This window comes from Alosa alosa, chromosome 22 (assembly GCF_017589495.1).
Source record: "Alosa alosa isolate M-15738 ecotype Scorff River chromosome 22, AALO_Geno_1.1, whole genome shotgun sequence".
Taxonomy (NCBI): domain Eukaryota; kingdom Metazoa; phylum Chordata; class Actinopteri; order Clupeiformes; family Clupeidae; genus Alosa; species Alosa alosa.
The window spans coordinates 28,490,641-28,504,958 of NC_063210.1; the positions used below are offsets into that span (position 1 = coordinate 28,490,641).

General features: G+C 43.8%; 2 protein-coding genes across 5 annotated transcripts in view; both read right to left on the minus strand.

The window, feature by feature from the left end:
* The window catches only part of LOC125288018 (nuclear factor of activated T cells 2 interacting protein), a 17,255-nt gene extending 17,078 nt beyond the window's left edge, over nt 1-177 (minus strand). The window contains exon 1 of one of the 2 annotated variants that reach the window (XM_048234122.1): nt 113-177. In XM_048234122.1, the coding sequence (XP_048090079.1) occupies nt 113-175 (63 nt within the window). In that variant the 5' untranslated portion in view covers nt 176-177. The other variant, XM_048234121.1, reaches the window with a different exon arrangement.
* Nucleotides 178-1,051: 874 nt separating this feature from the next.
* Nucleotides 1,052-12,720, minus strand: sgf29 (SAGA complex associated factor 29). 3 transcript variants are annotated; one of them, XM_048233335.1, is made up of 10 exons: nt 12,624-12,720; nt 12,130-12,209; nt 11,900-11,975; nt 11,426-11,498; nt 8,440-8,504; nt 8,191-8,320; nt 5,226-5,372; nt 3,136-3,171; nt 2,418-2,580; nt 1,052-1,775 (listed from the first exon to the last, which is right to left on the minus strand). In XM_048233335.1, the coding sequence occupies exons 2-10, from the start codon at nt 12,202-12,204 to the stop codon at nt 1,659-1,661; spliced, it is 882 nt and encodes a 293-aa protein (XP_048089292.1). In that variant the 5' UTR covers nt 12,205-12,209; nt 12,624-12,720; the 3' UTR covers nt 1,052-1,658. The 3 variants fall into 3 exon arrangements, with proteins under 3 accessions (XP_048089292.1, XP_048089291.1, XP_048089293.1); XM_048233334.1 differs by having other exon boundaries at nt 12,130-12,228; XM_048233336.1 differs by lacking the exon at nt 1,052-1,775 and adding an exon at nt 1,805-1,909 and having other exon boundaries at nt 12,130-12,228.
* Nucleotides 12,721-14,318: the final 1,598 nt, after the last annotated feature.

The window sequence follows — 14,318 nt, forward strand, 5'->3', positions numbered from 1 at the left end:
ATTCCCAATCAGCCACAAATCGTACGCCTGTATTCATAACAGGAATCAAAGCGGAGCCCTTCCCAAAGCCTGACTCCTGTAATGTTATGGTTGAATCTCGCTCCAAACTTACCACTGTCGACATCTTCCCCTGGATACTGGCGCGGTTTTGTGACGTCTCCCTCGGCTGCAACATGATCAGCCAATCAGAGAACAGGACACAGTTACACGCGCGACACATCAGCTTTTGAAACATTAATGGTGTGGATTTCCCTATTATATTTCATACAGTCTGTGGGTTTCCCCTAGAGTAACATTTACTGCCTAACCACAGCAGTCATTGAAACGTTTGTAAAAACTTAACCATGATACTTTGAAGGCCTACATATTGGCTTGGACAACGGTAGCAAGATAACATGGTAGCCAGATAACATGACATCAGCCGCGTTAACTATAATCATAACAACATCTCCTGACTTCTGGTAATAGAATAAGCAAATGCCACTGCACTGGGTCAGCTGGTTTGTGGCGCAATAGATAGATGCTTTATTGATCAATAGATAGATAGATACTTTATTGATCAATAGATAGATAGATACTTTATTTATCAATAGGCAGATTTGTGTAGCATTGATCTAAAGAGTAAAATTATAAGCAAAGGCAAATTTAGCTCTGACGTGATCACCGAGCAGGGGGGAGGGCATGTTCAAAACATATTGATGTCAATGGGGCATTTTGCCCACACACACATACCTACACACACACACACACACACACACACACCTGTGTTTACTCTACACACAACATATTGATCTCAATGGGGCATTTTGCCCATGTTCAGGGTGGAAAATAAAAAATAAAGTCAAATAGGTGTTTTTAAAAAGGGGTCATGGAGAATAAAGAAAATAACATTGTGGTAGATGGAAGCCATAAAATGTTGAAACTGACAGGGTAAGCATAGGCCCTACTTCCTTTTTCTCCTTCTAGCATTTCTCATTGACAATCACTCAAATGTTTTGTTCTTTCTGACACTTATGAGTCAAGACGCATCTTTAAAACAGACTCAGCTGACTTATTTATCACAAAATGGACTTTTTTATTTTGCAAAATCACATTCCTGAATGCAAAGACGCTGAAAAATTAGACACATTAGACAAATTAGGGCAACACAAGAAATATACAGAGAGAGGGAGACAGAAGGTGTGTGTGTGTGTGTGTTTGAGAAAGAGAGACAAAGGAATACGGAAGGCTGGTCCACACTACGACTGGAGAAGCACAGTGTTTCACCAGTCACAGATGTTAGTATTTGTGTTTGTTAGTGTGTGTGTGTGTGAGAGAGAGACAGACGGACAGTGTGTGTGTGTGTGTGTGTGTGATAGAGAGGATGTTGAAGGACTCTTTCCCAGAGTGCTTTGCTCCACCCCACCAGAGACTCATTCAGCATCAGTACAGCAGGGGGCGATGGAGAGCAGTGTGTCATGTTCCTGCTCTCTTTTAATCTTCCTCCTCTTTTCTTCCCCAGTCTCCTCCTCTTCCTCCTCTCCTTCGTCTCCTCTCCTTCGTCTTGTCTCGTCTCACTGCTTCTCATCTCATCTCCTCTCCTTCGTCTCCTTTCCTTCATCTCCTCTCCTTCGTCTCCTCTCCTTCGTCTCGTCTCCTCTCCTTCGTCTCGTCTCGTCTCACTTCTTCTTGTTCTCCTTGCAGGCCACCACGTATCTCTGGGCCACATTCAGCGGCGGCGAGTAGCCATCAGCGTACGACGTGTCCTCAAACAGCACAGAGTAGTCATCCTGGGGCTGACACGCACACACGCACACACACACACACACACACACACACACACACAGACACAGACACACAGACACACACACACTGGTTAGCCATCAGCATACGACGTGTCCTCAAACAGCACAGAGTAGTCATCCTGGGGCTGACACACACACACGCACACCCACACACACACACACGCACAGGTTAAGTATAAGTATATAAGTATATATACTCTTTTGATCCACAAGTGAAACACACTCACGGGATCAAGAGTATATACACGTATACTTTACTTATATTTTCTTCTCTTATTTTGTTTGTAGTATTACATTTTTTTCTCTCTATTGTGTTACATGCTCCAAAAGTAAAGCACTTTGAGCTGCATTCTGTGTATGAAAGGTGCTATACAAATAAAGCTTATTATTATTATTATTATCTGGTGAAGTGGTGTGTGTGTGTGTGTTTACTCTGTGGAGTGGTGTGTGCATGTGATTATCTGTCGAGGTGGTGTGTGTGTGTGTGTTTTTGTGTGTTTACCCTGTGAAGTGGTGTGTGCATGTGATTATCTGGTGAGGTGGTGTGTGTGTGTGTGTTTTGTGTGTGTTTACCCAAGTGGTGTGTGTGTGTGTGTGTGTTTACCCTGTGAAGTGGTGTGTGTGTGTGTTTACCCGGTGCGGAGGTGTGTGTATGAGGGCCCGGTAGAAGCAGGTGGTTTGTGGGTAGAGCGCGAGCACCAGCTGGTCTTTGCTGAAGAGCGCTTCAGGGTCCGTCTCAGGGTTGGCCTTCCACTGGGGCAGCGGGATGATGCGGCGCCGACTCAGAGTGTGTCTCCTACACACACACACACACACACACACACACACACACACACACACACACACACACACACACACATTGCTCTGTCTGGCACACACACACACACACGCTGCAGCATACGCATCGCACACACATACGCACCTGCGTGCACACACACACCTGCAAGACGCGACACACATACACATGCTGCGCACACACAACACACGCATGCACATATGCACACACGCACGCGCACACACACGCACACGCACGCACACACACGCATGCACATACACACACACGCACGCACATACACATACACACACACACACACACACACACATATACACGCAAATAAATACATGCATACATACACAAGCATGCAAATACATATACATTCACACAGACACACATGTACACGTATAAGCAAAAATAAAGTGTCTTGTTGGCTAAGGTGTTTGTGTGTATGTGTGTTTGTGTGTATGTGTGTATGTGTGTATGTGCGCGTGTGTGTGCGTGTGTGTGTGTGTGCATGCGTGTGTGTGCACAGGTGTATGTGTGCGTGTGTTAAAAGGGTGAAATACCACTCACTCTTTTCCCTCCTCGTCAATGTCATCAACCTCATACCTGAAAACAGCAGAGACAAAACAACATCATGTAACACACACACACACACATAAAACATCATCATGTACACACAATGAAGTGTAACACACACACACACACACACAGAATGAAGTGTAACGATGGTCCGTAGCTGTGCAGTATGTACGTTGTGTAAACTTCGCTCCTGGTGTGTGTGTGTGTGTGTAACGGTAGCCAGCTGGTCCGTAGCTGTGCAGTATGTACGTTGTGTAAACCTCCCTCTCGACGCCTTAAGAGTCCTGCTAATGAGAGAGAGCTAGCAGCCTGGGCTTTTAGCTCAAACGTTAGCGCGCTAGTGAGAGAGCTAGCAGCCTGGGCTTTTAGCTCAAACGTTAGCGCGCTAGTGAGAGAGCTAGCAGCCTGGCCTTTTACCTCAAACGTTAGCGCGCTCGACACCCAACGCCTTAAGAGTCCTGCTAGTGAGAGAGAGCTAGCAGCCTGGGCTTTTAGCTCAAATGTTAGCGCGCTCGACACCCAACGCCTTAAGAGTCGTGCTAGTGAGAGAGCTAGCAGCCTGGGCTTTTAGCTCAAACGTTAGCGTGCTCGACACCCAACGCCTTAAGAGTCCTGCTAGTGAGAGAGCTAGCAGCCTGGGCTTTAAGCTCAAATGCTAGCACGCTCGACTCCTGATCCGAAGTGCTGCACTTTGCAGGTTCGAGTCCGGGCCAGTGCAAGACAACACACTGCAGGTTACAGAAGCAGGTCACACACACACACAACTCAGGTCACAGAAGCAGGTCACACACTTGCCCTCTTCCCCACTCTTTCTTTCACTCTCTCTCTCTCTCTCTCTCTCTCTCTCTCTCTGTCTTCTCCAAACACAAACATAGACCTCTCCAGAATAAGTCCCGCTTCTGTAACTTCCGTATCCATCCAACTTCCGGTCATCAAATGTCTATGGGAAATAACATGGCGTTTCGAAAGATCGTACCTGTCAAACTCTGTAGGTGACAAAGTAGAAAAAGCTGCTGGGCAGATTGGCCTACACACTTCTGCCATCTAGTTTCCACTGGATTTTTTGATTGTCGGTGCCGTTTAAGTAGTAAACGATTATTAATGCTAACCGGGAGCTAGTTCCGATGTACGCGGGCGGAGGAGGGCGTTAGATCTCGCTCACAACCCAGTCAACAACCTAACTGATGGTCATTTTCACGTGTGATTCATGCGTGGTTTCAGTGGTCTATAAATGTAAATCGTTTGCAAGGTTCAGCCTCTTTTCAACATGACTTAACTTTGGTTTGACTGCGAGTTTGTTGGCTGTTATTGAGATATTTGAAAAAGAAAGAAATTGCCGACGAAGACACTAAAGACATGACGAGATGAGATTTTTTTTCACGAAAAACAGATAATGATAAGCAGACTAGGAATCAGAGGCTGAATCGTATTGAGTCGATAGCTTTATTTTGCATGAACTTGATCAGAACAATGCGTTTTTCAGAATGTATTAACAACCTATCAAACATGATGATTTCCACGAGGGTTAGTGCCACCTCTGTAGACAGGCTCTGGTGTCACAAACTCCATTTCGGTGAATACAAACTATGAAACATTGCCGTTGCTATGCAACCTTGACTGGGGGAGTCGCGGCGTCTGAAGCGTGCGTTAGCTTAGTGCTTCTTACTGATATATTTCTACTTTAACGGCACCGACAATCAAAAAATCCAGTGGAAACTAGATGGCAGAAGTGTGTAGGCCAATCGGCCCACCTTTTTTTTCTACTTTGTCACCTACAGATGTTTTACCGGTATGATATTTCGAAACGCCATGTTATTTCCCATAGACAATCGACGCCCGGAAGTTGGATGGATACGGAAGTTACGGAGGCGGGACTTATTCTGGAGAGGTCTATATCAGCTAACTGTTACTGTGATTGGCTGAGAGCCTCTAAGTGTGCGTTGTGTTTGGCTGATAGTTACTTCTTGGTGGAGTGGTGTTTTGGAGTGTGCGTTCTGATTGGTGGAGTGGTGTTTTGGAGTGTGCGTTCTGATTGGTGGAGTGGTGTTTTGGAGTGTGCATTCTGATTGGTGGATAGTTACTTGTTGGTGGAGTGGTTGTAGCTGACGACCTCGGCAAGGATCCACTGCTCGTCCCCATCGACGGCTTTGACGCGCGCCGCCACCTTATCGCCCTGCTTGGCCACGTAGTCGCCACTCGCAGGCATCGCCCCACACAGGGGGGGGGGACTGGGGGGGGAGCATTATTCATGTAACACATTCATAGGACAGTAACACCGGGGGGGGAGTATTATTCATGTAACACACTCATAGGACAGTAACATAATATAAAAGTCAAGTCAGTTTTATTTAGTATAGTGCATTTAAAGGAAAATTCCGGTTTTGTTTTGGATGAACTAGAGTGATGGACACCGAAATTTTGACGATTGGTCCTGTCTCGACTTTTCTGACTCGTTTAATCGCCTTTGACTGCTCAGGGTGGCTGCCAAAAGGCATACTGTAGTAGCCTACTCAAACATGTCCTAAAACAACCTTTAACCCTTAGAACCCGATTGACGCAAAGTGCGTCAAAAAACACACCCTTTCTTCTCGGGTCACATTGCTCGGAACCGTTCATCGCAGCGAGATGAAACCTTTATTAGCATTGACAGAGCAGAAGTGGGGCTTTCAACAAGACTACACACTTGTCTGTACGATCAAGTATGAAAATTAAAAAAATCATGAAATTAAATCAAATTGCATCATATTAACTGTCTATACTTCTCTCGTTCACCTGCGCACCCATTACTCTTTTGAATTACTTTCATGAACCCATTGATCGCATAGATATGGCAAGCATATCAGATGAAAGAGGAGACACAGGGCTATCCATTGGTACAATGTATATCGATCCTTCTGGCTTATAAAACAGGCGATATGACTGCAAAATAATAGCGTCATGTACACAAGCCAATGCTGCACACCAATTACTCGTTTGAATTACTCGCGGACCATTGATCGGATAGATATGCCCGCATGTCAGATGAGAGAGGAGACACAGAGCTATCATTTGATACCAAGTACATCCTTCTGGGTTATAAAACAGACGAAGTGACAGCAAAATAATAACTTCATATAGCTGGACTTACCCCACGTTTTTGTCTGTTTTTTTTGGCAAAGCATGTTTATAATCCAACGCTATCGTGTGTTTCTCTATGGCAAAGCATGTTCATAATCCGGGTTTGAGATCCTAGCAAATTCCTGCATGGCATCCAATTCAAGGCTCACATTGCATCCCAATTTGTTCAACAAACACCTTTTTGCCTTTACTTTGTTCATGGCAATGCAGTAATAAGTTGAGAATCATCATGAGTGCCTACACCATAGTCACACAGGCTAACACGCAAACTCGGGTCAAGTCAGGTCAGATCAGTTCGTGCCACAGATATGGAGCGCAGAAAGGTCATTTTTCATCACTAAATAAAAAATGGCATTTATTTCTGTAAATCACACACCATATATTTCTGTAAATTACTCAGCCCCAGAGTATCCCTCCAACATGGCAATTATATTGCCTGATTCAGGACAGTCTGCCCTACACACACATGAAATGCACGTAGAGCTATGAGCTTGCTGTGGTGAGATACATGTCAAAATATAAGAATTTTTATAATATGCTTTTTGTATTTTAATTCTTTAAAAGTCGAAATAAAATCAATGCTATTACTAATACATGACATTATGGCAGATCTGAATAGCCTAGACTCTGCTGAAAAAAACAATATATAATATGTGTGTGTGGCACTTAAAATGACCAGAATAAATCCTTATGAATAAAGGTAGTGAAAATGCCCTAAAAACAGCTTAGGGTTCTAAGGGTTAACGTTCGTTTTCAAAACTGTGCAACTCACCAAGTGGTTCGTGGAGTTCGTTGACTATTAAAAGCAAATATATCGGCGCAATGTATGATTTCCAGCCGTCTTATTTGCTAGGCCTATTGTGGAACTATTTATTCAGACACCTTACAACCGTGTTTAAACTTCCGCTCAATATTTGAACCTGAAGCATAGACGGTGGCGCAGTAATATCAACGTGCAATGAGTCTTCCTAAAGAAATCAATGGGATTTTACAAAATGCCAAATAAAACACGACAGAAACTTATTTCGCTACGCTACTTGTTTTGGAACATCAACGAACACCACTAACCACTCGGTGAGTTGCCCAGTTTTGAAAACGAACGTTAAGGGTTGTTTTAGGACATGTTTGAGTAGCCTACAGTATGCCTGTTGGCAGCCACCCTGAGCAGTCAAAGGCGATTCAAAACGAGTCAGAAAGGTCGAGACAGGACCAATCGTCAAAATGTCTGTGTCCACCACTCTAGTTCATCTAAAACAAACCAGAAAATGGACTCAAAGTGCTAAATACCGGAATTTTCCTTTAACATGCAGAGTGCAACCCAAAGCGCTCCACATACAAGACATTGACACAAAACAACAGATGCCAGACGGAGAGGCGTAGTCGCCAGCATAGCCGTGACACCAAGACATGACAACAACATTTAAAAATTAACAAACACAAAAGATGCTGGATGGAAAATAAAGTAACTCATGGGAGTGAGTGTGTGTGTGTGTGTGTGTTTGCCTTAGTTGGGTAAAGGGGGATTCTGCTGAGTGTGTGAGTGCGCGCGTGTGTGAGTGTGTGTGTTACCTGTCTCCTGGTTTGCCGATCCACAGGGGCAGGGTCATGGCGTGTGTGTGTGTGTGTGTGTGTGTGTGTGTGTGTGTGTGTGTGTCACCTGTCTCCTGGTTTGCCGATCCACAGGGGCAGGGTCATGGTGTGTGTATGTGTGTGTGTGTGTGTGTGTGTGTGTGTGTGTGTGTTACCTGTCTCCTGGTTTGCCGATCCACAGGGGCAGGGTCATGGTGTGTGTGTGTGTGTGTGTGTGTGTGTGTGTGTGTGTGTGTGTGTGTGTTACCTGTCTCCTGGTTTGCCGATACATAGAGGCAGGGTCATGGCGTGTGTGTGTGTGTATGTGTGTGTGTGTGTGTGTGTGTGTGTGTGTGTTACCTGTCTCCTGGTTTGCCGATCCATAGGGGCAGGGTCATCGCGGACTGCTGCAGGAGGGTCATCAGCACCCCCCTCCTCATGGTCTTCCTGGGGGGGTCCGAGTCACTGTACACCCCCGCCATCTTAGCAGCTAGAACAGGGACACGGACACACAAACACACACTATAAGTGTCTATGTGTAGACATACTCTCACTCACACACACACAAACCCAGAGGCTGACTCACGGACTCACACACGCCTGTCTCACCTATGCGTCTCTCCTCCAGAAGGGATTTGATCTCTGCTATTTTATCCAGCGCTCGCCTCAGAATGCTGCAGGAGAACACATACACACACAGTTATCCTTCCTCTTGTACTCACACACACACACACACACATCACACCACACCACACCACACACACAGACATCACACCACACCAACACAGACACACCAGAAATGTATAAAGTATTCCTAAAATCATCCATCAAAACTTGCAAAAATGTATGGCATTGTGTATGTGTGTGTGTGTGTGTGTGTGTAATTTGTGCACATGCGTGCGTTGTGTGTGTGTGTGTGATTTGTGTATGTGTGTGTGTGCGTGCGTGCGTGCGTGCGTCAGTAGTGTGCGTGTGCAGGGTGTGTGTGTGTAGTGTGTGTGCGTGCGTAGTGTGTGTGTGCGCATGTGCGTTGTGTGTGTGTGATTTGTGTATGTGTGTGTGTGCGTGCGTGCGTGCGTGTGTGTAGTGTGTGTGTGTGTGTGTAGTGTGTGTAGTGTGTGTGCGTAGTGTGTGCGTGCATAGTGTGTGTGTATGTGTGTGCGTGCGTGCGTAGTGTGCGTGTATGGCAAGCCGATTGAGCATTTATTCTGATATCTTGATATCAGGCATAATTGTCATGTACATGTAAGCCATTTTTGTCAACTAGTGAGCCATGTTTGTGTGAACTAGTTAACTAGTGAGGGCCAAAATATGCACACTAGTTAACTAGTGGGAGCCAAATGATGCTCATTGAGCTCAATGCAAATCAAACCAGCTAATAGGCTAACTGAAATAACACCCATCCCAATCTCTAGGTATGGTGAAGGGTATGTGATGATGTGGGGCTATTTTAATTCCAAAGGCCAAGGTAACTTTATCAGGATGCACAGTATTCTGGATCCATGAAATAACTGGCCTTTAAAAATAAAAATCTGCCTGTCTCTATGGGAATTTAACATAGGGGTGCCAATACTTATGACCCCTGTATTTTAAGGAAGAACATTTATTTATTTATGATACATTATTCATTCACTAAGAAAATTGGTGTCCTTAAAGGTTAGATATTTCCTCATTTTTCACTTAAGGCATTAAGATAAATTTCCAAAAGATGATTTTATATTCCTCTTTTCAGTCAACTTTACTATGGGTGCCAATACTTTTGGCCAGCACTGTACATGCCACTAGTTAACTAGTGAACAAAATATACATGCCACTAGTTAACTAGTAAGGCCTACAACACCCTCACTAGTAAACTAGAGGGCATTTTTGCCTTTACATGTTAACAAGTGACCATTTTGGCATCTCACTAGTTAACTAGTGGGGCTGAAATGGCCTTCACTAGTTAACTAGTGGGCGTTTTGGAGCACACTAGTAAACTAGTGACACTTTTGCACCTCACTAGTTAACTAGTCGAATGGAAATTGCCATCACTAGTTTACTAGTGGGTGTTTTTAGTGCTCACTAGTAAACTAGTGACACTTTTTAGACCTCACTAGTTAACTAGTGGGCATTTGTGTCTTCACTAGTTAACTAGTGAGCAGTTCTGCCTTCACTAGTTTACATGTAAGTGTCACATTGAAGCCACTAGTTTACTAGTTAAAGTTCCTTTGGCCTGCATGTTAACTTGTGTGCCACATGCAAATGTTGTGGGTGGATTTTTGTGAAATTCTAGCTGTGATTGGTTGTCATGTTCTATTTGGACATAGGGAGCCAATAGAAAGCCTCAATTTCCAGAGTTCTCCGCCTCCTAATTTTAATTCTGCGCCACTAGCTGACTAGTGTGAATTTAGGCTTCAACTAGTTTACTAGTATACATTTATGACCTCACTAGTTAACTAGTTTGGACAAAGGATGCATCAACTAGTTAACTAGTGAGCCTGCTGCCATCACCTAGCTAGCTAGTAAGCCGTTTATGGTTCACTAGTTAACTAGTGAGGAGTTTTGCCTTCACTAGTAAACATGTGCACATTTTTGGCTGTCACTAGTTAACTAGTGAGACCCAAAAGCCTTCAACTAGCTGACTGGTATGCATTTTGGCCTTTACTAGTTAACTAGTGGACATTTCTGGCTCTCACTAGTTAACTAGTGAAGCTAATATGTGTTCACTAGTTAACTAGTGGGCATTTATGCTGTCACTAGTTAACTAGTGTGCACAAACATTGCTCACTAGTTAACTAGTTGACAAAAATGGCTTGCATGTTGGCCTGATATCAAGATATAAGAATAAATGCTCAAGCGGCTGGCCAAATTTCATAGAAGTTAACAAGTGGGAATTTGACATTCAGTAGTCAGCTAGTAAACATTTGTGTACCTTACTAGTTGACTAGTAAAATATAGAAGTCTTTAAACTAGTTAACTAGTGCACATTTCAGTGTCCACTAGTTAACTTGTGAACATGCTGAGCATTACTAGTTAACTAGTAAGATATGAAACATATGAACTAGTTAACTAGAGAGAATTTGGGCCTTACTAGTTAACTAGTGAGCATTTTGGCTGTCACTAGTTAACTAGTTCACACAGAAATGGCTCACTAGTTAACTAGTGGACAGAAATGGCTTGCATGTACATGACAATTATGCCTGATATCAAGATATCTGAATAAATGCTCAATCGGCTTGCCATATGCGTTTGTAGTGTGTGCGTGCGTGTGTGCTTGAGTGCCTGCGTAGTGTGTGTGCTTGCGTAGTGTGTGTGTGTGTGTGTGTGTGTGTGTAGTGTGTGTACGTAGTGTGTGTGTAGTGTGTGCGTGCATAGTGTGTGTGTAGTGTGTGCGTGCGTGCGTGCGTGCATGCGTAGTGTGTGCGTGCGTAGTGTGTGTGTGCGTGTGTGTGTGTGTGTGTGTGTGTGTGTGTGCGTAGTGTGATAGCGTGTATTGTGTGCGCAAAAGTGTGCGCGCGTGTGTGCGTATGCATGTAGAGTATGTGGTGTGCGTGAGTGTGTGTGTGTGTGTGTGTGTGTGTGCGTGCGTGCGTGCGTGCGTGCGTGCGTTACTCACCCACACTCTGCCTCTGCGTCTGCTTTGGCTGTTGTGTAGAGCCCACGTAGTTTAGTCCGGTAGTACGGCGAGGCTGGCAACGAAACAACTATATGAGTCAATGGGTGTGTGTGTGTGTGTGTGTGGTGAGTAGGCTAACTGTTGGTTACAGCATTCTCTGGTGGGTTTTCTGGAATGTGTGTGTGTGTGTGTGTGCGCGCGAGCGTTTGTGTTCACTTACTCTGGTTTTCAGTATGCATTGTCTCATGTGTTTTCTGTGCGTGTGTGTGTGCGTGCACGTGTGTACGTGTGTGTGTGTGTGCAAGTGTGTATATGTGTGTGCATTTGTGTGTGTGTGTGCATGTGTGTGTGTGCACGTGTGTCTGCATGTGTGTTCACTTACTCTTGTTTTCAGTCTGCATTCTCTCATGAGTTTTCTGTGTGTGTGTGCACGTGTGTATATGTGTGTGCATGTGTGTGTGTGTGCATACTTACTCTTGTTTTCAGTTTGCATTCTCTCATGGGTTTTCTGAATATTGAGCAGGTTGTGCTCACTTCGGGATCGTTCCTCCTAACAACACAAACATGCATAGCAATATTTAAAATGGTATTCATAGCAATTAAACTGATAAGATAACAACTGGTGCCGACACATGATTATTGGATTTTTCCACCTTTTGCAAAATATCATGTCTTTACTAGTGTGTGTGTGTATGTGTGTTCACCTGCGTTTGCTTGATTAGTTGGTGAAGCTCCGTCAGTAACTCTGCGATCTTAGTGTCTGCCGATACCAAAGCCATCTCGCCTACATGAAATACAGTAACCTGTAAGCAACACATAGGCAGGCTAACATTGTTTGAGTGCAGTATACTCCATTCACTACTGCAGAAAGGCTGTATGCTAAGCTAATGCAATATCATAACATTGGCTATTCAAGCCATAACACGAATCCTGCCGTTCACCCCGTGTTCATTAAGGGAATCTCAGTCACCAGTAATCACATTCAACCATCAAAGGATATGTTGTAAAGCTGAAAACAATCTCAAAATAAATTGTAATGTGGCTAAGTAACTAACGTTATGTTAAGGAGGAGGTGGTAGCATGTTGGTAACGTTAGGCAGGAAAATACGGAACGATTTCTTTGCATTGTGTACATGCATTATATGGATATCGACATTTGCTCTGTAAATATGTCACATCGCTTCCATTCAGTACTCACTATTATGATGAGGGATTTCTCATTCAATTTAAAAGACGTCAAAAATTATCGCTAGCTAATGAGCTAACTATTTAGCCAGCTATCCCATAGGTCTCGCTACGGGTGTTAGAAAGGGACAAATAGGACCATCAAACTCAGGAACTATTAAGAACTTCCCAAACACGCCTGTAGATGGCGGCTATGTGCCGCAAGTTTCAACTTAGTTGAAAGCGTTATTAGTGGGAATGCAGTACAACCACAGGCAGGAAAGTAGGCTAATGTGAATACAATGTGAATACACTTGTAGTGAATGTCAGTAGGAAAATTCCCGTTTGGCTCTTATGCTTTTGAGAGTTTAGAATATTGTAAAGTAAGCCTATTGTATCACATATGTAATTTGCTAAATTGATATTTGGAGTGTGCTATCTCAATGTGACAAACGTTAATTAAATAGGCCTACCAAAAAGACAACAGTTCAAGTTAATGAGAAGATGACCGGCTGCTTACATAAGTTATATTTTTATAGACTCAATGGATGACCACTGACTGAAGAGCACTGTAAATGTTAATATCACCCAGAGAAGAAATACTCTTTTCTGATTGGCTGGTGGGGTGGCTATTACTGTAATTCTGAATAACAGGACACCTATGAAGTAGATCTGTTAAAAAAAAAAGTTTAATCACCGTTCCATATCAATGCTTATAAATGGTATATAACCACTATAGTAGGACAACAGTTGAGCCTGGAAGCAATGGAATCAACTGTAAACAAGTTAACTGTCCATGCTATTATCCTCGAATGCTGTTATCCCGCTTATAAGTATATATACTCTTTTAATCCCGTGAGAGAAATTTGGTCTCTGCATTTATCCCAATCCGTGAATTAGTGAAACACACTCAGCACACAGTGAACACACAGTGAGGTGAAGCACACACTAATCCCGGCGCAGTGAGCTGCCTGAAACAACAACGGCGCTCGGGGAGCAGTGAGGGGTTAGGTGCCTTGCTCAAGGGCACTTCAGCCGTGGCCTACTGCTCGGGGTTCTGACCGGCAACCCTCCGGTTACAAGTCCGAAGCGCTAACCAGTAGGCCACGGCTGCCCCTAAGTAACCAGTACTGCTGCCCCCCAGTAGGCCATGGCTGCCCCCCGGTTGACCCGGTTGCCACTATAGGCCAGTGGTTCTCAAACTTTCTCTGTCATGCCCCACTTTAGAGGTGGGCAATTTCACCTGCCCTACCTGACCCAATCACCCTGGCAAAATGGTAACATTAAAATATTATTTTCGCATTTTGGTTCCATATTCCTTTTCCCGTTTAAGTCTGCTGGATCTGATGATGTTTTAATTCATATGTCGGTATGTTTATGACTCCTACACTGTAAAAAGTTTAACGTAAAATTTACAGCAACTTGCTGGCAGCAAATAACCAGCAAGTTGCTGTTTTTCACTCTACAGTACACCTACTGTATATGAAATCACAGTACCTATGCCTGATACTGTAAATGCAAACTACAGTAGTACTACCAGTGCTGTAATGTATACAGTATTGAATTGTTCACCGTATTTTTTAATCCACAGTACTTATGGATCATACTGTAACTTAGTACAGTAGTAATACCAGTGCTGTAATATTATATACAGTAATTTTGGGAAATTCTTATCCTGCTTTATCTACAGCCAGGATAAATTTGACTAAACCTAGGTATGGTTTAGGCT

Coding starts and splice junctions, on each gene's coding strand:
- sgf29 (XM_048233335.1), bottom strand. CDS start 12,204: ATGGCTTTGGTATCGGCAGACACTAAGATCGCAGAGTTACTGACGGAG. Junction 11,976..12,129: donor AACTAATCAAGCAAACGCAG/GTGAACACACAT, acceptor TTGTGTTGTTAG/GAGGAACGATCCCGAAGTGA. Junction 2,581..3,135: donor ATTGACGAGGAGGGAAAAGA/GTGAGTGGTATT, acceptor GTGTGTGTGTAG/GAGACACACTCTGAGTCGGC.